The following is a 24,248-nucleotide window of genomic DNA, read 5'->3' on the forward strand; positions in this document are numbered from 1 at the left end:
CACTTTGATAGGCACCATCTCCTGCAGAAAACCAACCCGTGGTGACTTCAGGGAAGCACAGCTTTTTCAAGAGGCAGACGCAGGGGTTTAAATACCTAACTCAGCTTCCAAGGACCGGCCCCACCCCACCAAACACATTGACATTGCCCAATATCCTCTAACAGAGCAGAAGTTTGACGAACAGAAAACACAACCCACGTGATTCTAGTTAAAGATGGTATTTAATTGGTCCGGCAACGGCAAAATATACAAATTTCCAAAAGGCAGACCTGTTTTATAAGCCGCACTGTTCTTCACCTCCGGGGGTGGTGGGCACGGGGCGGAGAACAGAAGAGGGGAAAATCATTCTGGACATACACACATCCACACACAATTGAATGTCACACAGATTGCGGGGGGGACTCCGTGGTTCTGCAGGATCAATTAAATAAATAAATAGCCTTTTGCTGTTGAAAATGATAAAAAATATAAATTCAAGTATCAAAGGAAAAAGCCCAACCCAAGGAGGAATCATTGGTGTGGTTTTAAACGGTGTTTCCCCCATTCCACGGGGATTTCCGTGCTATGCCCCACTCTCATCCACCACAGCCTAAAAACAGAAAAACCCGCCAGTCAACAATACCACAATACCGGCCTTTTGAGCTTTCCCCTTCCTTTCAAACAGCCCCATGCAGGAATAATCCATTTTGTTCTGAGACCTCAGTATTCCAAAGAGGGGCGGGAGAAACCCTTATGATTCCCCCCTTCCCCATCTCCATCTCTTTCAGGTGGAGAATATTTTCAAGAAATGGTTGGCCTAAAACATTTATCTCAGGATGCAAGATGCAATTTGTCAGGGAGATTTTCGGGGAGGGTCAAAAAGGGCCAGGTTTGGGGTGGGGGGCAGAATTTCAAAAGGAAATATTTGCTGGGTCGGAGATGAGGTCCTTCACCCTTCAACAACTATTATTTAAAGAAAAAAAGATTAATCTCATGGGCTCGGGCATAGACAAGCTCCAAAAACATTCAAAATAAAGAATGCCTTTAAAAAAACCAAACCAAACCAAACCAAATTATCTTAACAAGCAGAAAGAGCCTTTCATTTACATGTAGCATTGCTATACACATATAAACCATCTCGGATTAGCAAGTCAACACTCTGGGCCTTGCACAAGCAATCCTTTATTTTATTTTGGAAATAAAACCACCTTTATTGCCCTGCAAGATTAGCACACAAGGCAACTGGCTGCCTTCCTCCTGCCCACAAGCTGTGCAGCCCGTACGTTTGCAGATCCTGAAGAGCCTTTGGCAGAACAATTCAGGTAAAGGGGGTTTACGTGCAAAACAGGGCTACTGGCTGCATCTTTTCGGCCTTTGCTCACACTGTAGCATCACGTTGGCATCGGCTTCCCTTTCCAAAGCTCGAGACTACAACTCCCCTCGTTCCCAGCTGGCCAGGCACACCCACTGCACAATGGGAGTTGCAGCTCAGTTCAGTTGAAGGACATCAAGTCTCCAAAGACCTAATTAAGTCCAGCCATTTTAAATTATGGTTTTGTTTTGTTTTTTAGCTTTCCACTTTATTCGAGCCTGCTGTCAGTTGACGACTCCAGTTTGGGGGGCAACTGGGAAACAAAGAATGGCTGAAAAATCGGCAAGAGAAGTTCTGGTCGGAAGGCAGGCGAACTTGCCCTGGTGAACTTCAAAACTAGCAAAATGATCATTGAAAATACTACTACCACCACTGTTAATAATATTTCAACCAGTGAGAAAGGGGGGTCCCTAAGCAACTCACCCAAAGAAACCAACATCCACCTTGCTCTTACATGCTATTCTAATGCACTGGGGTACACCACGTGCTCTTCACCGTTCAACTTTTATTGGCCACATCAGGAAGAGAGCGAGCCCTGGGCTGCTCTCCCTCTCCTTGATATAAAAACTTTCCAAGACAGGATGCATTTTGGAGCCTCAAATGGGAAGGTCAAAGAGGGAAACTATTTCCAGTGGCTCACTCACAGAGTGGGAAGCTTGAAAAACAGCCCTGTGGGCTCTGACTTGCAGGCCTCCACGAGTGACCGAAGGCTCACCCCTTGGTAGCCACGAACACACCCTGTTTGCACCATTAGCCGTTTGCGCATAAATATGCACGTTAAGTCTTCGCTGGTCTCCAAACAGACTTTCCCACACCCACACACCAAAAAAGGGGGGGCACAAGAGGGGGCAGAACCACACCCACGGGGCTGAAAAGATGACCAGGGCATCCCTAACACTGGACTTTAAAATGGGCTGGGGTCCTGCCAGAGTGGAAGGTCCCCCAGCCACCCAAGAAAAGAAGTAAGGGTGCGCAAAGTGTCATGTCACGTCACGTCACCCAAAACTCCCATGCGGGGACTGGGAGGTTTGGGGGGACGGAACGTTTGATGCGCCCCTGGAAAAGACGGGAGGCTCTAACTTACAAAGCGCGGCTTGTGCGTACGCTCTGCGGAACCACAAACGCCCTTTCACAACGGGTCTTCCAAACATTTGGCCCCCGTTCCTCTTCTCTGCCGGCCCCGTGAGCAAGCTATCAGCTCTCTCTCGGGCCGGTGCAACACGAGAGCTAAAATTCTAAAATTATGGGAGACTCCCGCAGCGAAGATCCGAGGTGAAACTAACACGATGGAACGAACCCACGGATATCACCAAGAGCCATTTTATCTCCCCTCCGGCAGTGTCTTAGCTGCAGCCCACCTACAACCCACCTGAGCCTTTATCTTAGACACGCTGGCATCTGCCCAGCGTTTTTCTGCAAGGCAGGCTTGTTGCTTAAGGGAAAAAGAATAACCACCACCGAGACTTAGGACATGTGGTGCGCAGAGGAGCACTTTGGTGCTTGCTAGTCTCCCAAAGTGGGGCAGATGAAGAAAAAAACTGCTTTAAAATCAGGTTCGGATCCAGAGTTTATATGCTGATGAAGTAAGTCTCTTCCTTTCCCCCCCCCCCCATCTCTCTCTCCCTTTCTCTCTCGTCTTTCCTGGTGTTTCCTCTTTCCACAGCTCCATTTTCTTTAGTCCAAGAAGGCAGGATAACCAGTGATGGGAGATCACCAACAAAAGTTACACCTGGAGTTGAACGGAGACGTGGCGCGGACTGCAAGTTTCGGAGACAGGTGACGCCGCGGCACTCGGCTTCCGCCCGCGGTTCCTGCAACTCTGCCGAAAGACGTTCAAGATTGCGTGTGGGGACAGTTCAGGTTCTGGCAACAAAGGAAGAGAAGGAGATGGGAAGACCGGCATGAGCCAATGGCTTTGTGTTTGGAGAAAGGGGAGGAACAGCACAGCTAAAACGGCATGCAGGGGAGCAGAAGACGCAACGGCAGTCACAGGAAGAAAAATTATCTAGAGAGGGGACAACCTGGGGGTGAAACAATGCCAAGAGAAAAGGTTGTTAGATAGGCCTGCAAGATCCCTGTTCTCTGTACCAGGGGTTGAGTTTTCCATGTCTCTTGGATTGAATTCTGAAAAATGGTCAAGTCATCTCAGATCTGCAGACAATTGGTTGCTTTTTGATGCTTCGTGGCTATTAACATAATTCTGCTAGCCTAAAGGAGCTTCGGAGGTGCCCTGATGCTTTGCGGGAGAACTACATGTTACTTTCAAAGATGAGACCTAGAGGTTGTGCCTTGTGTTCTATAGTTCTATGCCCAAGGCGTGTCCTGAAGTTTTTTTGCAGGACATCCCAAGTGTCTGAAAAATGGATGAAGCCTGTAGCGAGACAGAGAAAGTTGGATCCTGCTTAGTATCCCAAAACAGGACAAAGCAAGAACCTAAAATTAGCGCTGTGGTATTGCCTTAAAGAAAGTCCTGTACCACTTCACATTGCAAATGCAACATAATCCTTTTGACTGCTTGTTTCACAAATGGGCAAGCAAACTTTTCTGCACAAAAAGTCTTGATCCCAGCAGTGGTGAAGTGCCACAATTTCCCTTGCTTTCCAGAATGGAACTGCCACTTGAATCTTGAAGAAACCACTCGCTCTGCTATCTTGTTCTGCTACGTCAACAGATTAGGAATGAATTTTTGTAACTTGGTCATCTCAGGAGGTGGTATCCCCTGACTCAACTTTTTAGGAGTAGGAGGCTAAGCAGAATTGGACCTGGTTAGGACTGGATGGGAGACCACTAGGAAATCCTATGGGCATAGCTAGATTGAGAAGTTGGAAAAAACATTCTGGAAAAAGGCAGCGGCAAACTATTTCTATATTTCTGCTAAGTATAGAATCATCAGGAACTGAGCTTGAGTCAACAGTGTCTTTGCAGAACACCTGATAGTAGACAAACACTTCTGTGTAACTTGAAAGACGATATGCACACTACACCAGAGGTGAGCAATCGATGATCCATAAGCTCATATAGATAACATATATTAAGCTCCCAGGCTGCTGGAAAATCCTTGCACCACACCATTAAAGAAACTGATTGGTTGGAAGATAATCACCTTTACCTGGCTAATCATCAATTAAACCCCTTGGGCGGGGGGAAAGCAGAAATGGAAGAGAAGCATGCAAAACATTTGGCAGCTGAAATATCCCAGCCCTCAAAGACATCTTGCTCCAAACAGGATGTTTTGAGATCAGGAGATTTCAACCTTGGTACGTTCTGCATGCCGTGTTGCTTCGTCCTCAAAAAGCAAATGCTGAACACCCTGAAGCCTTCAGCACAGAGAGCACCTCGTTAAAAAAGTAAACAAAACAAAACAAAACGGTATTTCAGGGAAAGGGAGCCATGCCCTACCTGAAGTGTCACTTTTACAAAAGCTATTTAAACACAAAGGAATATGGATTTGTCTCTCTCCTCCAAGGGAGGGAGGGAAGGGAAGGGAAGGAGGAGGGAAGGAGGAGGGAGGGAGGAAAGGGCAGAAACACCAAATGCTTGCAGCCGCTGTTACTCCAATGCAAAGAAGTGAGGTTAACCAGAAATGCAACACAGCAAACTCCCCTTGGAAATATGAGCAAAGCTGAAAGCTGGAGGGCGGGGGAGAAGACACGCATCCAAATTTCAGTATGAGAACAACAAAGAGAAGAAGGAGATGAGGATGGCCATCTGTCATGGGTGAAAGGGAAAGGCTTGCCATGGCATTTGCTCAGAACAGGGGTGCACCCGCTTCACCAGCACCCCAAAATCATGCCACCAGAATTTGGTGTCCAGTTCCACCTTTAAGCCAAGTCTCTGTTGCCCTTTTGAAACGACTGGCACCTGGCTTAGTGGAGGAGAAAATCTCCATTTTAATGCGTTTCTTTCAGAGGTGGAAAGGATATCCCACGGACCTGGTGCTCACTTGCTTTGCTATCCCAGGAAAAGATGCTGGCAGAATTTGTTCCAAAGAATTCCATTTACCCCCAGGACTGACTCCCGTGCCCCATTACAAAAACCAGGTTACATCCTTAAGGGAACGTTCCCGCGGGTATGTGAGACACAGCTCCATTCATCAGTTTGAACGTCAGGCCATATGTGGTGAAATAGTCCTTGTTAAGAAGGATCTTTACCTCCTTCTAGCAGCCATTGGGATCTTTTCAGCAAGCAGAACGTTGACGAAATATTAAAACTAGGAAGCTGCATTATACCAGCCTGATCCATTCAGCAAAGGATCGCTTGCGCTGCCAAATTCATACAACATGCTAAACTCTTAGTGAACAGAGAAATGCTCTGTTCACAGAACAGGCTATGCCCAAGCCAACCCATCATGGCTCTACCCCGATGGCTTGGCTCACGCCACACATTAAGAGATGGGCCAGGTTCCCCTCAAGAGCTACAACTTCCAAAAACCCATCTCCATTTTAGCCTAGCCTGATGTGTTGTGCGAACCAGCCCCTGGCTAGCAGAGACTTGGGCATCCATCTTGTTTCTGCATCTCCCTCAATTCATGTCTTGTGCTCTAGTGCCGAGATACCATCCTGGCCTAAAAAAACGAAAACAAACCTTACAAGCAAAATGTAGGTACTAACAGGGATCCACCTTCTTCCTGCAGTGCAAATTGTGAGTTAGCCACTATCCAATCAGAGGTTTTATAAGCTATCCTAGGCCATAGCGGTATTCTTCCTGCACCAAAACGGGAAATGCTTTCCCACAGCTTAATGACAAAGGTGCAAAGGCCACACTGAAAATTAAGAGCTCAACGCAGCTTCTCAGCAGCAAAACGAAGACACAGCCAGCCGGGCAGCAAAGAAACAGGTTAAATCACCACCACCACCACCACCACCACCAAAAAAAAAAAAAAAATTACTTACAGGCAAGCCTTCCCCTGTAATGGCTGTAAAGAGACAAAGGAAAAAGAGAAAAGAAAAATAAAGGGAAAGAAATCAGTAAAGGTGTGTGAAAGCTAAGCAACTGGCAAATGGCAGCCCAGAGAGGGGAAGGGGAAGGGGTGTGGGGGGAGATAAAGCAAGTGACATGAAGCACCTGCTTCAGCATCAGCCTCCCTCCAGGCCAAAAGAGCATCAAAATAACCGCCTCCAGCAACTCAGTGTTTCCACCGTGGGGTGTGTGGTGGGGGACAGAGAGGTTGCCTGTCAAACAAGTGCTGCTAACAGAGATTGCTTCAGGCTTCTCCCTGGAACAGTGATTCTCAACCTTGGCAATTTTCAGATGCGTGGACTTCAACTCCCAGAATTCCCCAGCCAGCATGCTGGCTGGGGAATTCTGGGAGTTGAAGTCCACGCATCTGAAAATTGCCAAGGTTGGAAACACTACTGTAGAGAATGAGGCCAGGCCAGTTTGACTGCTACATATCCGGCAAGAACAGCCAGAAATCCGTTCTAGACTTTCCCATTTAAAAAAGAAAAGGTGTTGAGTCAGGGCAATCTGGTTTCTCCGGCCCTCCAAAACAGCCTTGGGGCAGAGATTACAAGCAAACAGACAAAACATTTCCAGCAGGGACTTCTCCTGCTTGGGGTCACAAAGCCCGCCAGCAGACGAACGCAAAAGCGTTCTTTGGGGGGGGGTTTCCATTTATTTCCCTGCAACGTGTTTCTGATGGAGAAGGAACTTCCCGTTGTTTCACAGGAGGCCTGTGGTCTGGACTGCCGGAGAGCTGCCCCCCTGCCCCCATCAAAACACAAGCAATTTATCTGATGCCACTGAAATCGTGAGCTCCTAATCAGGGGCTATTATAATAGGAGTCTTCTGAGAATGGGAAATGGAGGCAGCAATCAACTTAGAAGCGTGGACTGGTATGAACCGGGGCAGGATTCAGCCAAAACGCAAACCAACCCGGCATTCTCAAATGCATCAATAGTTTCAAGGAAAGGCTGCCACTGTGGATCATTCAGCGCAACTGATTTTCAGGGCAACTCGAGGTCTTGCCCAGTCAAGGTCAAGGCGCGCATGCGCATGCGCAAGTTTATTTAGGTAGCTAGCAGAAAATATCCAGTCCAACAAGAAGGTCAGCGGGGTAAGAGGGAAGCATCCCGGGGCGCCTCGTTTGTCCAAACAGAATTAAGCAAGACCGGGAATGCCCTCCTAAGATTACAAGCCACGGGACAGTCAGGCATGCTGCAAGGCAAGAGCCACGCACCAACCATCACCACAAACACACACCAACGAAAGAAGAGAACCAACTTGTCCGGGAAGCTGGACCGGCCCTTCCGGGGGGAGGCAGGTACAGACTGGCACTGCAGTAGAAGCAGGAGCGTGTTCCTCAAACCTGTTCATGCGAGGTTTTTTGATGGGCTCGGGGCTGGCCAGAGGGACGACACTATTGCGTCTCATGAGCGCATTAGGGCCCTTCTTTGCATCCTAAATTGGAGCGAGAGAAAGATAAGAAAAATCACAACATAAAAGAAGGTGAAAGATATTTAAAAAAAGAAATTATTTTTAAAGACGGGCTCGTCAGTTTGCCGTAACACACCGAAAACAAACAAAAAAAAACCCAAAAGGAAACAGAGTGAACTTTTTCAGAGGGTTGGATTAGATGATCTTTGAGGGACCTTCCAACCCTTACATTCTATGGTCCTAGGAAGCAGGATTTTGGAAGCCTAAGAATGACCAGTTTTTCTAGCTTCTGTGGGCAAATGAAGAGGACGGAAAGACGTTGGGAATCGGGTGCTCAGCTCCTTTCTGGCTGAGGTCCTCCCTTGATCGGGACTGGGCTTTCCACCCTTAAAAGGAGGCGGGGCCAGACTAAAGAGGTAGGCGGAGCCAGACAAAAGCCAACATTCGATTAACCTTGACCATCTTTTCCCTTGCAAAATGTGGGATGGGAGTCAGCCGCCTTTTACTAGTTAAACAGCGGGTGACTCTGATCGTTCTGCTGGGGAGAAGATGCCCTAGACAAGAGGGCCAGGCTGAGCAAGGGAAGCCGCAGAAGGCCACATCTGAGCATGTCTTACCTTTACCAACACTATAAAGCATTGCATAACATCGTTCCTTTTATGCATAAACCGGTTTAAAGCCTGCCTTTCAGCTCAAAATTCCTACATTGGTAGCTGCTGATCCCTTTGAACTGAACAACCTGCCTTTAAGCCAGAGGAAGAAGCCTTCAACTAAATCAACCCTTGGCCCTTTTTTACTGGCCAAAACAATGAACAACACTTCTTTGGGGTTCTAGACAAGATTTCCAGCCCGGCTGGTGGAAAGCCCAAGGACTGAACTGGGAATCTTTTGTGGATGGTCTGTTACACACACACACGCACACACTGTGAACAAGAAACAAATTGGCCCAATACCTTGACCTAGCCAGTATTCTAAGACTTGACAAATGAAGCCCAGCGGGTCTCACAGGGGAGAGGGCATTTCACAAGGCAAAGGGGCCGCTGCAGAAAAAGCACTGTTGTTGCAAAGGATGCTGGGCCTCTCCCACGCTAGGCAGAGTCTGACTCTAGGATGTGATCTTCCCAGTGGGGGGGCTGAGATGGAGGTGAGGGGACTGCCTGATGGGGCAGCAGGGAAGAAGAGGGCCACTTGGAGGGGGGGAAAAACAGCCACTGTCATTCACATTGTAGCTCCAAGTAGGAACCTTGATTTACGGGACCCCCAACAGAAGCTGCATTGTTCACAAAACAGACCCTCTATTGCAGTGTTTCTCGACCGTGGCAACTTGAAGCTGCGTGGACTTCAGCTCCCAGAATTCCCCAGCCAGCCAACTCCCAATTCTGGGAGTTGAAGTCCACGCAGCTTCAAGTTGCCACGGTCGAGAAACACTGCTCTATATTAAGTGTGTGACTCTCCATCCCTCCAAGATAACATACAGGCTCTGCTTTTCTTGCCTCCTTTTTGTAACAAACAAAGCCCGATTTACAGCAACCCCCAGGGTTTTCCTAGTCAGAAAAAAAGAACTTATTCAGAAAAAGACAGGGAAGCAGATGTTGGGGGTTAGAGGAATCGGAAATCACAGCAGGCGTCAAGGAGGTAGTAAAGCTGGCTTGGTTGTCGCACACCCAAAGCTAGCCTGTCAAGCTAGTTCTCTGTGGGGCAGGTTATGCCTCTTCCCTGCCAAAGGGGGAGCATTCAGTCACGCGGGCCCCACACAGGCCGTCGGAGTGGAAAAGCCAATGCGCAAGGTTGACCTCCTTACTGAGGACTAGGGCCTTGTATACGGTAAGTACAGTCAATGATGCAGGTAAACTTGATTTTTCTTACTCGTTACTATTGCTGTAGTTGCTATCCTTCTATCACAAACCAGGTGTAGGAAGACAGCACTGACAAAGGGGGGGGATCCGATGCTGAGTGTTTTGGGGGAATAAGGATGCCTATCCTGTGATGGCACGTGGTGCGGGGAGAGAAGGGCCCCTTAACAAACCAGTGGCCCTTACCTCTGGTCTGTCCCGGTGAGTGTTCACAGCTTCAACGTTCAAATAAATGGATTCCACTCGGCAACCTTAGCAAGAGAAGAGAAGAAGGATGTGATGGGCTGAGGCACCGTTAGTACCTGAGCTGTGAGATCAAAACAGACTAAGTTCATGGAAAGGGCGTGTGTGTTTAACTCAAGTTAAATCAATTGGGCAACTGGTTTTTGAAAGCAGCTTGAACCAGCAGGGGTCAAACGGGGCCTGAGAAAAGTGTTTGTCCTTCCCGCGTGCCAGAGAGAAAGGCAAGGATATTCAAATCAATTCAAAAGTATATAATAGCACCAGCTAATTTCTTGAATCAGGGGACAGCCCCCAGAATTTTCTGTGCCGCAGTAGGATAACGCTGGCGGTGACTTTAGCAAAAGCGGAAGGGGTAAACATTGCCTGGAATGAGCCACAGGGCAAACCATCTCTTCCGACTGCAAATAAAATAAAATACGACCATTGATCAGCGCCAGATTGATCCTTCTACATTCTGCGGAACATCTTAGCATTTTAGCTGAATTACGTTCAATCTTAATTCACAGATAGGAGTAAGGATCTGGAAGGGAGGGGGAGGCAGCAAAACCTCAATTTTCTTGTGGCTGTTAAAAATGTGTGTTGTTGATCCCTCTCTGCAGCTTGGGAGATTTCCCCAGGCGAGGTGCAAATATTCAGTCGACAGAAAAGCTAGAACTTGATTTTAAAAATCAAAGCCAGGATTGTTAAGCTGCCACGTTCTCCACACTCAGTGGACTCTGCATAACAGCACCAGGAATCATCTACAATGAAATACTGGGTAGCCTCACCACTCACGAACATGCACACATAAAGCGGTCTCAGTTTGTTTGGGAAGTTACTGTCCTTCTTTGACAACTTAACACAATGAGGTCTAGCGCCTTACATTTTTTGCCTATGAAAAGCTGAGGGTCCCAAAGCTGTCACAAACCCAAGCATCTTTAGCCAACCCGATGCCTTCCAGATATGCTGAGATTACATCACTCAAGACTCCCAGCTACCACAAAACCAGCCAGGAATTCTGGGGGTTGAAGTCTCATTGTATCTTGTGAGGAGTCAGCACACCCATCCAAGGCACAGCAGCTGGGCTCCCACAACATGCTAAACCCAAGTTAACAAACATGCTGGTTGTGCTCATACCCAAATAACCACACCAACTACCTCGCTCGCCTGATTTTAGCCAAGCCGAGCGTGTTGCGTGAGCGCTGCCATTCTCTTACAAAACGTCTTTGCGGGAGAGGCTCACCGTAAGCTACAGGACTCAGCTTCAGGACTGTGTGGAGAGGACATTTCAGATACGGCATTTCTTCTGAAAGGAAACAAAGGGGGGAAAGATTTGAGCGACCGGCTGGACACACAGGGCTGTAAGTGGAACAAATCCTGCCTCTATACCCCCTTTAATCCAGTGTTTTTCAAACCTCAACTCCCAGAATTCAAAAGTCAGAATGGTGGCTTTCCAGGGAAATTCTGGGAACTGAAGTTGCCATGTTTGAAAAACACTGCATGAACCTCTCTCGTCTGCTTGGAGGCTCAGCTGACCCATCATTCCTAAACTAGCTTCTTGTGAAGTTTCACGGGCTGTGTCTGTTTTGCTAGAAGCAACAGTCACTTGGAGGTGCCACGACAAAACCTGGCAAGACTCCAAACTTGGTCCAAACTTCAGAAGCCTGCATGCAGGAACCTCCCAGGCCTGGGAGGAAAGTGATTCTCCTCCTCCACTGCGGTTTCCCAGCCTGCTGCCCATGATTCTTGGCTTCTGATTCTGACCCGCTGCCTGTCGCTTGAACGCCCAGTGAGTTTGCAGTCACTTTTTTCAAGCGCTGAAATTGTGGGCTTGCTGTAATTATGCCTGAGTTCCCACAGCATGCTCAACCTTGGTCCGTTAAAGACCCAGGGGCGACATTTGCACAACAGGCTAAGCTAAATTTTAACCACAGTTAGTATGTGCGTGCATGGGTGAATGTATCTTAGCAGGTTGTGCAAACCCAGCTTATGGCGCAGCCCTTTAGGAGAATCTAAAAAGGAGTTAATTGTGCAGCCAGGTTAAGCGTGTTGTAAGAAAATGGCGAAAGAGTTTCGTAAAGAACATTTTCCTTTCGTTGGTCCTGGATCTCCCCACGTTTCACTTTAACTGGTGATCCTAACGTAGCATTGATGTCCATTTATCCTGTTTCCCTTTCCCCACCTTCACAACAAACCAGAAAAAAAAAAAAACCCTATTATGCTGTCCCTCTAAGACAGTGTTTCTCAACCCTGGCAACTTTAAGTTGTGCGGACTTCAACTCCCAGAATTCTCCAGCCAGCACGCCTTCCTCCCTGCTTAGCCCAGTTGCAGAATTAACCCCTTTCTGGATTCTCCTAAGGGGCTGAACCGTAACGCCGACCCAACACATAACCCCAAGCACCTGGTGCTCATTTCAGTGAAACCCAGGAGGGTCTAGCCGGGAGGAGCTGTGGGCACCACAGGCCACGGGTTTTCAGGGAGGTGCTGGCGGCCGGCAGGGGCGCGAGCAGAGACCCACCTGCGCTTTTGTCGAGGAAGTAAGCCAACAGGCACCGCATGACAGCCTGATGACAAATCACAAGGACGTTTTCCTGCCTTTCGAGCTCCATGATCACGGGCTCCAGCCTCTGCACCAGATCTTGATAGGACTGGGAAAAAAGGACGGAGAGAAAGATATGAGAAACAGGCTTCTCTTCCAGCAGAAAGCAAGGAACTGCAGAGCCAGATCGAGGAAGCAAGAGCTGCGCAGATTTCCGGAAGGCGCCTTCAGGGCTAGAAACAGAGAATCTTGGAACCTGCCAGGGGAGTTTCCAACCCCCGCTTTAGAAGTGAGGGCATTAAGGCAGAGGCCCTTTGGAGGATCTGAAACGCTTCTTCCTGGGTTTCTCGTCGCCTGGGCTGAGCTGCTACTTATGAGCTAAGCGGCCTCCCCTTCGACCTCTCGGTTGTTTTGGTCTGCTCTCTCCCCCATTCCTTTCCCAGCCTCTGCCCAGCAATATCTTAATAATTCCAGTATCGCCCAAAGAGCCACATGGGGTGGGGGCCAAGTTAAGGCCCCCAATCTCAGGCTCCAGGAGGTTAGCGCCAGCACGTTGCTTGGGCATCCTACCCAAGGGTTAAAAACACGCCTGGTGTTCCCGAACACAAACCTCTCCGGACGGGTAGCGGTAATAGTACTTGTCCTGGTCGCGTAGGGCAAATTCTTCTGGATACTTTTCCTTGATTTCATCATAGGTCATCTCTTCGCACACACCCTACAAGACACAAAGAGGAGATGGTGATGATGATATAAGAAATCTACTTTGGAGCCCATTCCCCAAATTCTGCCAGCCTGAGCACCAGACTGCACTCAACAGCCCTAACTCAAAGAATTTCAGCATCTGCTGTGATTTCTATGTAGAAACAAGGTTCAAACTCGCTTGCGTATCTTTTTCCTTCCAGCTTTACGAAACGGACTCCTTGTCCTCTCTCTTGAGCAGGCTGGCCCTGTGCCCTCTGTTTCTGCACCTGTCTTGACTTGCTCTTATCTTGTTTTTACAGAATGTGTGAGAACTAATTCTCACACTGAGAAAGGACAGGAAAATGAAGGTGCCGTCCTTCCACAATGACAGGAAGTGGTGTTTGTCCGATTCTGGTTCCTCTCAAACCTTCCTTGGAGAGCCAGGAGGATCTCTTTGAGGGTTGGAGACATGGGGGGAAGATGACAGCTCTTCCTTCCAAAACCCACTGGCTTATTCTGCAATCTGAGAGAGGTTCTTACAGCGTCAATTTCATTCAAAGCCTTCCACTGCTCGTAGGGCAGATCAAGAGCTTCTGCCGTCTGGATTGTCCTCTTTAGATGGCTGGTCCAAACTCTGAGATCTTTCAGGTTTTGCTCTTGGACAAAATTATTCAGTGCACTGGAAAACTAGAAAAGAAGAAGAAAGAAAATATTTTCTGTTAACCCTGCCCTGGGTGCCAAAGACGAATCCTTTTGGTCTGGCCCAAGGCTGTCGGCCAGACAGGGAAATCGAAAAACATCCTGGAAATTACTTCCATATTGTTGCCAAGAAAACTACAGGGATGTGTCCTGAAAGTCAACAGAAGCTGAGCTATTCAAAGGAGATCTTCCTTCGCCAGATTGGGAAAGATGGAACTCACTCCGGAATGACTTCTAGACAACCACACAGCTCTCTAGAAGATTCAAGGCTCCCCACGCTTCCTGAAGAGCTCCTCTGACTTCCAAAGCAATTTATTTTACGGGAGAGCAAAGTAAAGAGGAGTTTGTCTTTTCCATAAAGGAGATTTCTCAAGGAATACCTTAGAAATTTGTTAGCCTTGATAGTCGCCCACAAGCATTGTAAGGTGTGTCCGGAGGATGTCCACTGGCTTTCCATGAAAGTCACTCCTTCTTCTTTGTGAAGGCAATTTTTGCTTACGTTCTCACCACCCCCAATCCCATGCACATTCACTCAGAAGTTAATCTCACCCATACCTTCTTGCCCCTGCTGGAGAGCCCCGAGTCACCCCCAATCCTCCCTTTGAGGTTGAATTCGCTCTCGCCGTGTCGACACAAGTAGATGGTATGAGGCTGTACATGGATGTTCATCAGGTAGTAGACAATTCGACTTTGGATGTGATCTTGCACCCTGTTCACCAGGTATCTTCGACCAACATCAATCACTTTGATAAGCGATAACTCTCTAGGGATGGAAACACACAGGATAACCATAGCAGCATGGAAACCACAAAGGGGGCAGTCTTACTCTGAGCTCAAATCCACAAAAGCAGTGGGAATCCAAACATTTTCTACTGATTCCACCAACCCCCTTGTTCATAGGCAGTGCCCACTGGATTTCCCTAGACTTCCTTATGACAAGCTCACCAGAGAAGGATCAGAACAGGATTCCAAAATTCTGAGGCTTTTGTCCTTCATTTCCATGATTTCCAAGAAACCCCAATCTGTGCTGGTTTCCAAAGGCAGAATTCCCAGCTAGCTCGGCTGGTTGGCAATTCTAACAGCCTGGAATCCAACCCAACTTGGGTGGGGGACTAAATTAGGGAATTACCTTTCCAAATGCTTCCGAAGAGGGCACACTTCAGCAAATGGGACATTGATCAAAATGACTTATTTAAAGCACTGTTTTGGTAGCTTTTTGGGGACGAACAGCAATCCCACCCGAATGATTGTTGTTAACTTTATGTATTTTGAATCGAGGAGCAGCATTCGCACTATTGGCAAACTAGTTTTGATTTTAGTTTGATTTTAGTTGCTTGAAGACAAAACTAGACCCAGCTGAACCAGGAGCAGTTATCCCGGTGTTTCTCTACCTGTCGTATCTGTCTGGATCAAGAGGCTGGTAACTGGATTGATAGCAGCTGATTCTCTTCATGAAATCTTCCATAGCATCAGTCGAGTTGCAGTCCTTATAATCTGGGCTGGACAGCTTGACTTCCTAAAATGGGACATGTTAAAGCGGTAAGAATAACAAGCCCATTGTTGACCCAAGCTTATTCTACCACAGTGGTAACCGAATAGGATCCACAGGGTTCAGTCTATCTTACAGCTTCAGTACTAGTTGGTGAGAATGGGATGGAGAAATTTCAGAACGTACAAGATGGATACTATCTCACTCAGCTATGATCCCTTCCCATCAGTATTATTCTCCAGCCCAATCTGAAGGATTCTCTTGAGTCCAGATAGGACTTGACAGATAGGAAACCCTCTTCATACTTACCATGATGTTACTAGCAACCACAGTTGGGTCATTGCAGATGGATTCAATGAAGAACACCTGAGGGGAGCAGAAGACATTAGAGTTCAGGCATCACACCTGTATGGAGTTGCTGGGTGCAAAGTTGAAGGAACCTTCACCAGTGCCCTACTCCAACAGGCACTAGAGCTCCTGCAGAAAAGTCATTCTTAGCCTTCAAACAGGAGATAACAAGGACTTCATAACAGGCTTCTTCTGAATGCCAAATACGTACACGGTAAGATGGGATTGTCCCATCTTCTCCAACCTCACACTGTCCCGATGAGTCCAGAATTCCTAATTGTTATAGATTCCTCAGACATGTATGCCCTAAAGAGCAGACTTACAGCCACAGCATTGTTCTTCAAAGTGGTCCCTCCCAAATGTGCTGGGCAGAAAGGTCCATCATGCCTATCCTGCTGGGAATTATGGCAACTGTAACCCAGCACATCTGCAAGGAAGTGGGCTGGGGAAAGACTGAGTCTAGGCAAGGTGCCTGCTACAGCCAGGGGGAGGGAACAGGTGCAAACAGCAGTAGGCCAGGTCTTAAAATCCTTTCATTTTTGTTCAAGAATTTCACTCACTTTGCATACAAATATATCCAAAGCTTTTCAAAGCTGTATTCAAGCTTTCCTGTATTCTGTGCTTTAGTTCTAATAAAGTTTTTATAAAGAAAAGAATTTCACTCACTTTGTATCCATTTTCTTTGGCAAAATTCAAGATCATTGATCTTCTCTCGCGCGTTGTATTGGTGGCGTCAAAAACCTGGGGAGGGGGAAAAAAATTAAAAAGACGTCAGACTGCTTATTTTTGTAGGTTGGTTTGCAGGAAAAGGAGATTAACTTTTCCAAGATCCCAACCATCTTCCAATCAGATGAGTGGAACCAGCCCACGTCCTCTGAACAACTGGGCAACAGGACACCCCTGTTCCTTGGCAGCTCCATTCCGTAACTCAAAACAGTTCCTCCATCATGGACTCAGGGTAGGTGGATGGGTAGAAGAATTAGGGTTTGATTGTTTTTTTAAACTGTGACACATCTTTAGGGCCCCAGTGTAATGTTTATCTCTTCTCCTCTTCAGAAAGGCAGAATACCATCCCACCTGTTTTTGGCCATCAAGACCAGCTAAGATTCTAAGAACCACAAGTTTCAACTTGCTATGGGTTCAGGGATCTCTGGGGGGGCCTCCTGCACTGCAAACTTAAAAACCACGGTGGTAGGTCTGGAAGAAGCTTATTAAAACAACTGAACCCAGACCGGGCAGGACTCTCCTGAACAAGGACACCTTCACAAGGTGTTTTCTTCAAGTTGCTTCAAGGAACACCGCTTACCGCAATCTGACCACCTTCGTCAGACAGATAGAGCTTGACATCTCTCAGGGCACTTAAGGCACATTGTCTGCAAGGAGAGGAAATGCCGATTAAGGACTGTTTAGATCACACAAGAGTTGAGAAGCAACCTCCTGGCTATTTCGTAGGACTCTCCAATTTGGCCCGTAAAACTTCAGCTGACTGCAAGATGGCAGCACGGAGGCAAAGTTCTTGAGATCTTTTCCCTGTCATCTGGGGGCAACCTGGATTCTTTCCAGCCCAGATGTGGTAGCCTCTGATTCAGTCCCAACCACCCCACTAAAGATTCTGCTCATTCACCAGTTCCCTCAAGGCACATTTCACCTTCTGTCAGGAATGTACTAATGCAGGTAAGGGGTACTCTGCAGCCAGCTTCAGGAAGGACAAAATATAATAAAAGGTAAAAAAAATCTTCAGAGGGGGATCATACGCAAGACATTCACATATTTTCCAGAACTGCTACTCAAACAAGGCAGGTAGATAAATATATAGCTTCAGCCATAACCCTGAGGACTAGCACCTTCTTTAATTGACATATATGCAGAAGCTCATGCACGTTAAGGCAACTGAAGTCTGGATTCCGGAAGAGCGATGACTCTGTTAGCAATAAAAATCCTTTATCACATAGCTAAGGTCACTTGCACATTGCCTTGACTGCTCCAAAGAGACTGTTTTGTCTTTCATTCGCTGAAACAAAGATCTTCTGCCGGGGGACTGTATGGAATCTGCTGTGGGCTGTATTCCACAAAACATGTGTTTGGGTGCCTCCCCAGCTACTCAGGAGAAGGAGGCAATTGTGTCTTGTTCAAACAGTCAGTTGGAATGGTCAACAAAGGACAATGTCCCCATTCACAAATTTAAGATTATGCCTGTGGATTTTCAGAATGAGCCTCTCTTGAGTGCTGAAAGCAGGCAGATTAAAGACTTTCCCAGAACAACCTGTTGACATTGTTGGAAAAAATCTACCTCAGCCTTCTTCCACGATACCATTTTTTCCCCCAACTTCTCAACCCTGTTGTTTCCTGGTGGTCTCCCATTCAAATCTAGTGGGCTAAGCTTTTCAATGGCTTTTTGCAGAAGGGTGCAAAATGGTCCACGTTTGAAACAGTTTTTGAAAACCAGTTTGGTGCAAAGGCAACATGCTAGAAACTGGGAGACCATGAGTTTAATCCTGGCTTGGGCATGAAGCCAGCTGTGTGACCTTGGGCCAGTCACTTTCTCTCAGCTCTAGGAAGGAGGAAATGGCAAACCACTTCTGAAAAACCTTTCCAAGAAAACTGCAGGGACCGGTTCTCATAGCCACCAGGAGTTGATGGACCATAACAACAAGTATTCTATCTTCCAAATGGTGTATTATTAAATTTACAGCATACCCCACCTTTATTTTGAAAAACTCAAGGCAGCGAGAAAGTAACAGCTGGCTTTCATGTCTAAGGAAGGGCTAGAACTCTCAATCTCCTGGTTTCTAGTCCAGCACCTTTACCCCTAAACCAGGGTAGCTCTAACCTATTTCTCTCCCTGCTCCCCAACACTTTGGCAAAACATTAGAATGATCAACCAGGTTGTACCTACTCCCAGAGCTTTTGCACACCAGCACAATCCACTTAAATTCAGCAAGATTGGAGTGGCATAAATGTGATCAATAACTAATCTTCCTCTCTAGCAGCGTGTGTTTCCAAAGAGGCCATCCCGTGAAAAAATTAAGTTTCCAACCAGGGCAATATCTGTGGCCTGGGCACTCAGGACAGCTCTGAAGACCAGAATGGGAAGTGTCCTGCTCATTTGTACCCTGATGAGACCCCATTGGGACTTCTATGTCCCAATAGAAGAGAATACCTGTAGCTCAGGGTTGAACTGTGGAGTCCTTGGTGCTCTCTGAGCTTGGTTGTTGGCTTGCAGACGTTTCTTGACCCAACTAGGTAACATCATCAGTGCTGGCGAGTGTGGGGTTTGCTCCCTGTTTATATACAGTACGTTGCCTTGCCGGTGTTGGTGAGGTGTGGTTTTCTCCTTGGTAGTTCCTTACTTCGTTTAGGGATTTAAGGTCAACACTGGCACCTTAAATTGTTCCAATAGAACTGAATATCTGTAGCTCAGGGTTGAACTGTGGAGTCCTTGGTGCTCTCTGAGCTTGGTTGTTGGCTTGCAGACATTTAGTGGCCCAACTAGGTGACATCATCAGTGCTCACTGATTATGTTAGTGCAGCACTGATAATGTTACCTAGTTGGGTCATGAAACATCTGCAAACTCATAACCAAGCTCAGAGGGCACCAAGGACACCACTTCTGTGTCCAGTTCAGGCATCGTTGCTCAAAACCGTCACTGGCAAACTGGAGCAAATTTGGAGGAAGGCCACCAGAATGGTGAGGGGTCTGGACCCCAAGCCCCCTGAGGAAAGGTTAAAGGATCTTGGTTGGTTCAGTTTACAGAAGAGATGATTGAGGTGAGATATGACAGCAGTCTTCAAATAACTGAAGGGTGGTCGCCCAGATGAGGGAGGAGATTTATTTTCCATAACCCCAGAGGGCAGGACCGGAACCAATGGATTAAAACTACAAGGAAAGAGGTTCAACCCAGACTTCAGAAGGAATTTCCTGACTATGTGAGCTGTCACATGAAGTGGCGAGATCTCTTTCTTGAGAAACCTTCAAGCAGAGGCTGGGGAGTCATCCACCCGAGATGCTGTAGTAGATCCTGCACTGAATGGGGGTAGACTGTAAGACCTCTAAAGTCCCTTCTGATTCTTTAATTGTATGGCAAGCATAATTGATGTAGCAGCTTGGTTGTCAGAAAGGCAAATGCCATTCAGGACTCCAGAAGGGCGGAATTGAAAGACATGTGAATCTCAGGTACGATGTCTCAATGTGCTCCCTTTAACTCTCTTCCCAAATAGCATGCCAAGGTATAATTCAAATTGGTCCCAAAGTCATCATTATATTCCTCCACTTGTCTTAGGAATTTGGAATTAATGAAAAGAACATTGCAACTCGATTAGTGTTCTTGTTTAATTTCCTGGCCAGGCAGCAGGAAGAGAAGGAAGGAAGGAAGGAAGGAAGGAAGAGAAGGAAGGAAGGAAGAGAAGGAAGGAAGGAAGGAAGGAAGGAAGGCAGGCAGGCAGGCAGGCAGGCCCAAACCAAGGAAATTTGGGAACCCAGCAGACTTACTTGCGGACTTTCATAGCTTCCTCATTGTCAGGACGGAAGAAGTTGTAAGAACTGTAATGTTTCACAGCCTCACGGCGATACTCACCAACGTTAAACACTGCAAAGCAGACGAAGATGTCAATCAAGCTTCTTCCAAGATTTTAAAAAAATCTTAGCAACCTACTGTGCCCTCTTGAGATTTCCTAGTGGCCCCCCATCCAAGCCTGATCCTGCTTGGCTCCTGAGGTCAGCCAAGGTCCACTAGATGCTGCAGCTGAGCTGGACTCATGGTTTACACACTCAGGGGAGCCACTGTTGGGTATTAACAGCACCCCATTTTGGTACTGTTGCCGCACAAACCCCGTGCATATATCCGTAAAGTTGAAGCACTCAACTTCGATGCTCACAAGCCTTTGCTTTCACACCAATTAAAAAAAAATGATTAGCCCCAAAGCTCACCTTTTGTTGGCACACCAATCCAGTTGAGGTAGCGGGTGAGTTTTTTGGAAATGTAGGTTTTCCCACGAGCCGGGAGTCCAACCATCACAATTACAGTAGGGGAATTGGTGAGCTGCGGACCACATACTACAGGGGCCCAGAGAGGAAGGCAGAAAAAAAAAAAAGACAGTTAAAAAACTTTTAGGAGAGATGGGTCTAATACTGCATTTGTATATGCAATATATGCACACACACACACACACACACACAAATAGCAAAAAAAATCCAAACTCTGGCACCATCTTGGTGAATGGCTGTTCGCACACTACCATCTCTCAGTCTCAGTCTTCCTTATCTGCAGTATGGGGGCAGCGTCACAAATAACACAAGCCAGTTTGAAAAACACAGGAATGGATTACGAATGAAGTCCAGATGAAACAAAAGTTGCTAGGCATTTAAAACCTCCAGCCTGCAAAACGGGCTGACTTCTGAACACAGAAGGTTACGTCCCAGAGAAAACAGACGCTTCGTCTAGCATCCCATAATAAAGGGAAAAAATGATGCAGCTGTCACCAAGCTATCCTACCCAAAGAAAAATATTCACACTTGCTTAATAAAAGCTTAACTGACCACGACACTCAAACGATACATTTAAATATGGCCCCATCCAGGCCAAAGCCTTTTCCTGCCATCCATACCATCCTGTTAAGAAAGTTCACAGCTTCATCGATTCTTATTCTCAGGTTGGCTGCTGTTCAACCGAACACCCCATTTTACCCTCCACCCCTCTCCAAATCAGATTTGCCCCGCTAGCCAAACCAGGTTGTTATGCAAAGGGCTGTTTTGTAGCCGGAGAGCCTTGATCGAGGGAGTTGGCCAGCCCGCATCCTTCCTCCACCTCTTTTCAACCAAATTGCACCTGGGTGATAAAACATACACCAGAAGTGAACACTGGCTGGGCATCGTATCAGTCTTTTCCACAAGCCAGTATTTTCTCTTTCTGCTTCAGCACCGCAGTGTTGCGGCAGCTGTCCTAAAACAATCTTTCTTGGCACGATGCATCCCAGATATAGCTGACTACAAATCCCATCAAGCTCAGCCAGGATGGCTATTGCAATAAGCCAACAGCCAGCATGGCTTAGACTCGTGTTAAAATACTCCTGGGATCTCGACTCAAGGACCATGCAACACCCCCACGTGGCATTTAAATGACCAATCTCATCTTTCTCTAGACCGCTGGACTTAAAAACCGATCTTTTAGAAAAACTACAGACTTTTAGAAAGTCTTCAGGTTAAAAAAGAAGCGTAGTTTACAATTAAATCTTACCTCGACTAGGTTAAGCCTATATTTACTGTCGCATAAATCTGAATTAATGGCTTTGCTAAACCCAAAGTTGCCTTCCAATCAAATGCAGGCCTGTGGTTTACTTTCCCATCAAAACGCCTCTGTCCGGCCCGGCCGTCAATTCTGACAGACCTGATATTTCAGCTCCTGTTTCTCTGATGAGGCTCCTATGCGCCAAGACAGTTGCACAGGTTGATTGTTCTCATGTTTTGAATCAGCAATGGCAAAGCCAAGCTGAAACACACAAGGCATGTGTGACTGCATGGTTAGCTTCCAAGCAGCGTGCTCAGCCATAAGGTCCTTTATAAACCACATTTCCTGGGTTGTGGTAAATTCAGTCACAGACTTAGCAACTTGGCCTATAAGGAAGGCTAGCAAGAAACAGCGTAAAAAGATTGGAGCCAATCTTTCGACAAGCAATGGCGTATTCCTCATGGGGCTGCACCCAAAGTTTGAGAAGACCAGGAATTATATCTGCTATTCTTGTATTAACACTATAAATCAGTGTTTCTCAACCTCAGCACCCTTAAGATGTGTGGACTTCAACTCCCAGAATTCCCCAGCCAGCACAGCTGGCTGGGGAATTCTGGGAGTTGAAGTCCACACATCTTAAGGGTGCTGAGGTTGAGAAACACTGCTATAAATATTGTTGAATTAGTATTATAAATAACATAAAAAGTGCATGGAGTGGAACTGTTTACTACATGGTAATCAAAGACTACACTACTAAGAATTAGTGAATAAGTATCAGTGGCAAAGCAATAATGAATAAACTGTATTTATATCAAGATTTTCTCCCTGGCATTTTAAGTAATTTTAAGACAGCTTATACGCCAGCCTGAGCTGGAACACAGACCAAAAATTCTTCATCTTTCAGCAGGAAACCTATTCTACCAGGGGGGCGGAATTTGGCTGGAATTTGGATAAATTCTGAGTATGCGTATGCTTTAAACTGTTTGGATTTTTGTTCCTTCCAAAATGCAGCTATTTTACAAACCAGCAGACATGCTCAGCAAACAGGCAACTTTATTTGGGAGCAAATCCTTTTGTAACAAGGCTAGGAAGAAAAATCTGAAAGAATCCAGTTCACGGCTTCAAAGAAACCGGGGTCCCTCTGCATCAGATGTGATTTTTAAAAGCTTCTAGGTGAAATGTATTTTTTCTCCCTCCTAGATTATGAAGTTCTTCAAGAGGTAGACACCTTTAATGGGCAGAAGCTAATGGAGTGGATTAAGCAGCATAAAAGCTCATGCCCCTGCAAAGGGGACAGAGAAAATATCAGTATTTGAGAAACCATAAGGCTTTTAAAAAAATGTAAAAACATTATTGCAATCTCGCAACTCAGATTTAAAAAGAGAGGGCTGCGGGAGATGTATCTGCGCTTTCTCCCATGCAAAGCTTTCATGCATCGCTGCGTGTGGGGAAGCACGCTACCGCTTTTCCTTAACTCCATGCTCAGCTGGCCCTAATGGAGCTCCGGAGCCCTTACGTGGAGGACGTGCAGTTTGGCAGAAAACGAATGGATCGTCCTTAGGAATCCTAGCTAAAGCATCCTTTGCAGCCGGCCCACCTCTTCCCAGGAGGAGGAGTCAGTGTGTTAGGTAGCGTGCAAGCACGCTCACTCACAGCTCAAAAGGCGTCCAAGGCCAGGGAGCCTGCCGCAGGGTGCTCAGAAAATAGAAGCAACACACTGCCTCGCTGTGGGATTTCCATGCTATTTGCATCAGAGATGCATGAAACACACAAGGCACTCCAGCCTGCATCCGAGTCAGCTATTTGCAGCCTTTCCCCTTTATTGAGAGCAGGAGGTGTACGCTCCTGCAAAGCTGAGTAGAATTAACTTAGTTGGCTACCAATTCGGAAGAATCAAATCAGAGGACTGAAATACACAAAGGAGCACTGGGTAAAGCCAGGCAGGGTGATCCAAACGCAAAATAAGGCATTTCCTTTGCAATTAAGCCGCAGGGCTAAGTGTCTGAAAATCTGAAAAAGCCCCAGTTTGGTGATAATGCAGGAATATTGGTGGAGTTGGCTCCCGAGCTGAGACTATAGGTCAATGCTTCTCAACCCGGGCAACTTTAAGACGTGTGGACTCCAACTCCCAGAATTCTGGGAGTTGAAGTCCACACGTCTTAAAGTTGCCAAGGCTGAGAAACACCGCTATAAATTAACAGAAACCTCCAGAGAAAAAGTACAGCTCTTGCACGCCAACAAGAGTTTAGCGCTTCTAAGTAGGATCAGAATTTTTTAAAAGTTGCTTTCATGGTGGTTCTCGGATGAAAGACGCTTCAGTTAGAAAATGCACTCGTTCTTTTAAACGGCAAGTCTCTACAGTCTTCACCTCTTCCACTTTTCCTTCTATCCTCCGATTTTTTTTATTTCTACCCCAAACCCACTCCAGCATCCTAAACCGAACAATCGAATAGCTCACGGTAATTT

At 46.7% G+C, this 24,248-nt stretch overlaps 1 protein-coding gene across 2 annotated transcripts in view; it reads right to left on the minus strand.

Annotated features, from left to right (window-relative positions):
* Nucleotides 1–202: 202 nt before the first annotated feature.
* PFKFB3 (6-phosphofructo-2-kinase/fructose-2,6-biphosphatase 3) overlaps nt 203–24,248 on the minus strand; it is a 28,566-nt gene continuing 4,520 nt past the window's right edge. Inside the window, exons 2-15 of one of the 2 annotated variants that reach the window (XM_063308066.1) lie at nt 20,486–20,611; nt 20,048–20,144; nt 16,865–16,931; nt 16,225–16,299; nt 15,520–15,576; nt 15,113–15,237; nt 14,277–14,484; nt 13,563–13,709; nt 12,952–13,056; nt 12,321–12,450; nt 11,045–11,107; nt 9,766–9,830; nt 7,553–7,750; nt 203–3,214 (exon numbers count right to left, since the gene is read on the minus strand). In XM_063308066.1, coding sequence (XP_063164136.1) covers nt 3,185–3,214; nt 7,553–7,750; nt 9,766–9,830; nt 11,045–11,107; nt 12,321–12,450; nt 12,952–13,056; nt 13,563–13,709; nt 14,277–14,484; nt 15,113–15,237; nt 15,520–15,576; nt 16,225–16,299; nt 16,865–16,931; nt 20,048–20,144; nt 20,486–20,611 — 1,493 coding nt within the window. In that variant the 3' untranslated portion in view covers nt 203–3,184. The remainder of the gene's footprint in view (nt 3,215–7,552; nt 7,751–9,765; nt 9,831–11,044; nt 11,108–12,320; nt 12,451–12,951; nt 13,057–13,562; nt 13,710–14,276; nt 14,485–15,112; nt 15,238–15,519; nt 15,577–16,224; nt 16,300–16,864; nt 16,932–20,047; nt 20,145–20,485; nt 20,612–24,248) is intronic. The other variant, XM_063308065.1, reaches the window with a different exon arrangement.

Source organism: Candoia aspera, chromosome 7 (genome assembly GCF_035149785.1).
Source record: "Candoia aspera isolate rCanAsp1 chromosome 7, rCanAsp1.hap2, whole genome shotgun sequence".
Lineage (NCBI taxonomy): Eukaryota > Metazoa > Chordata > Lepidosauria > Squamata > Boidae > Candoia > Candoia aspera.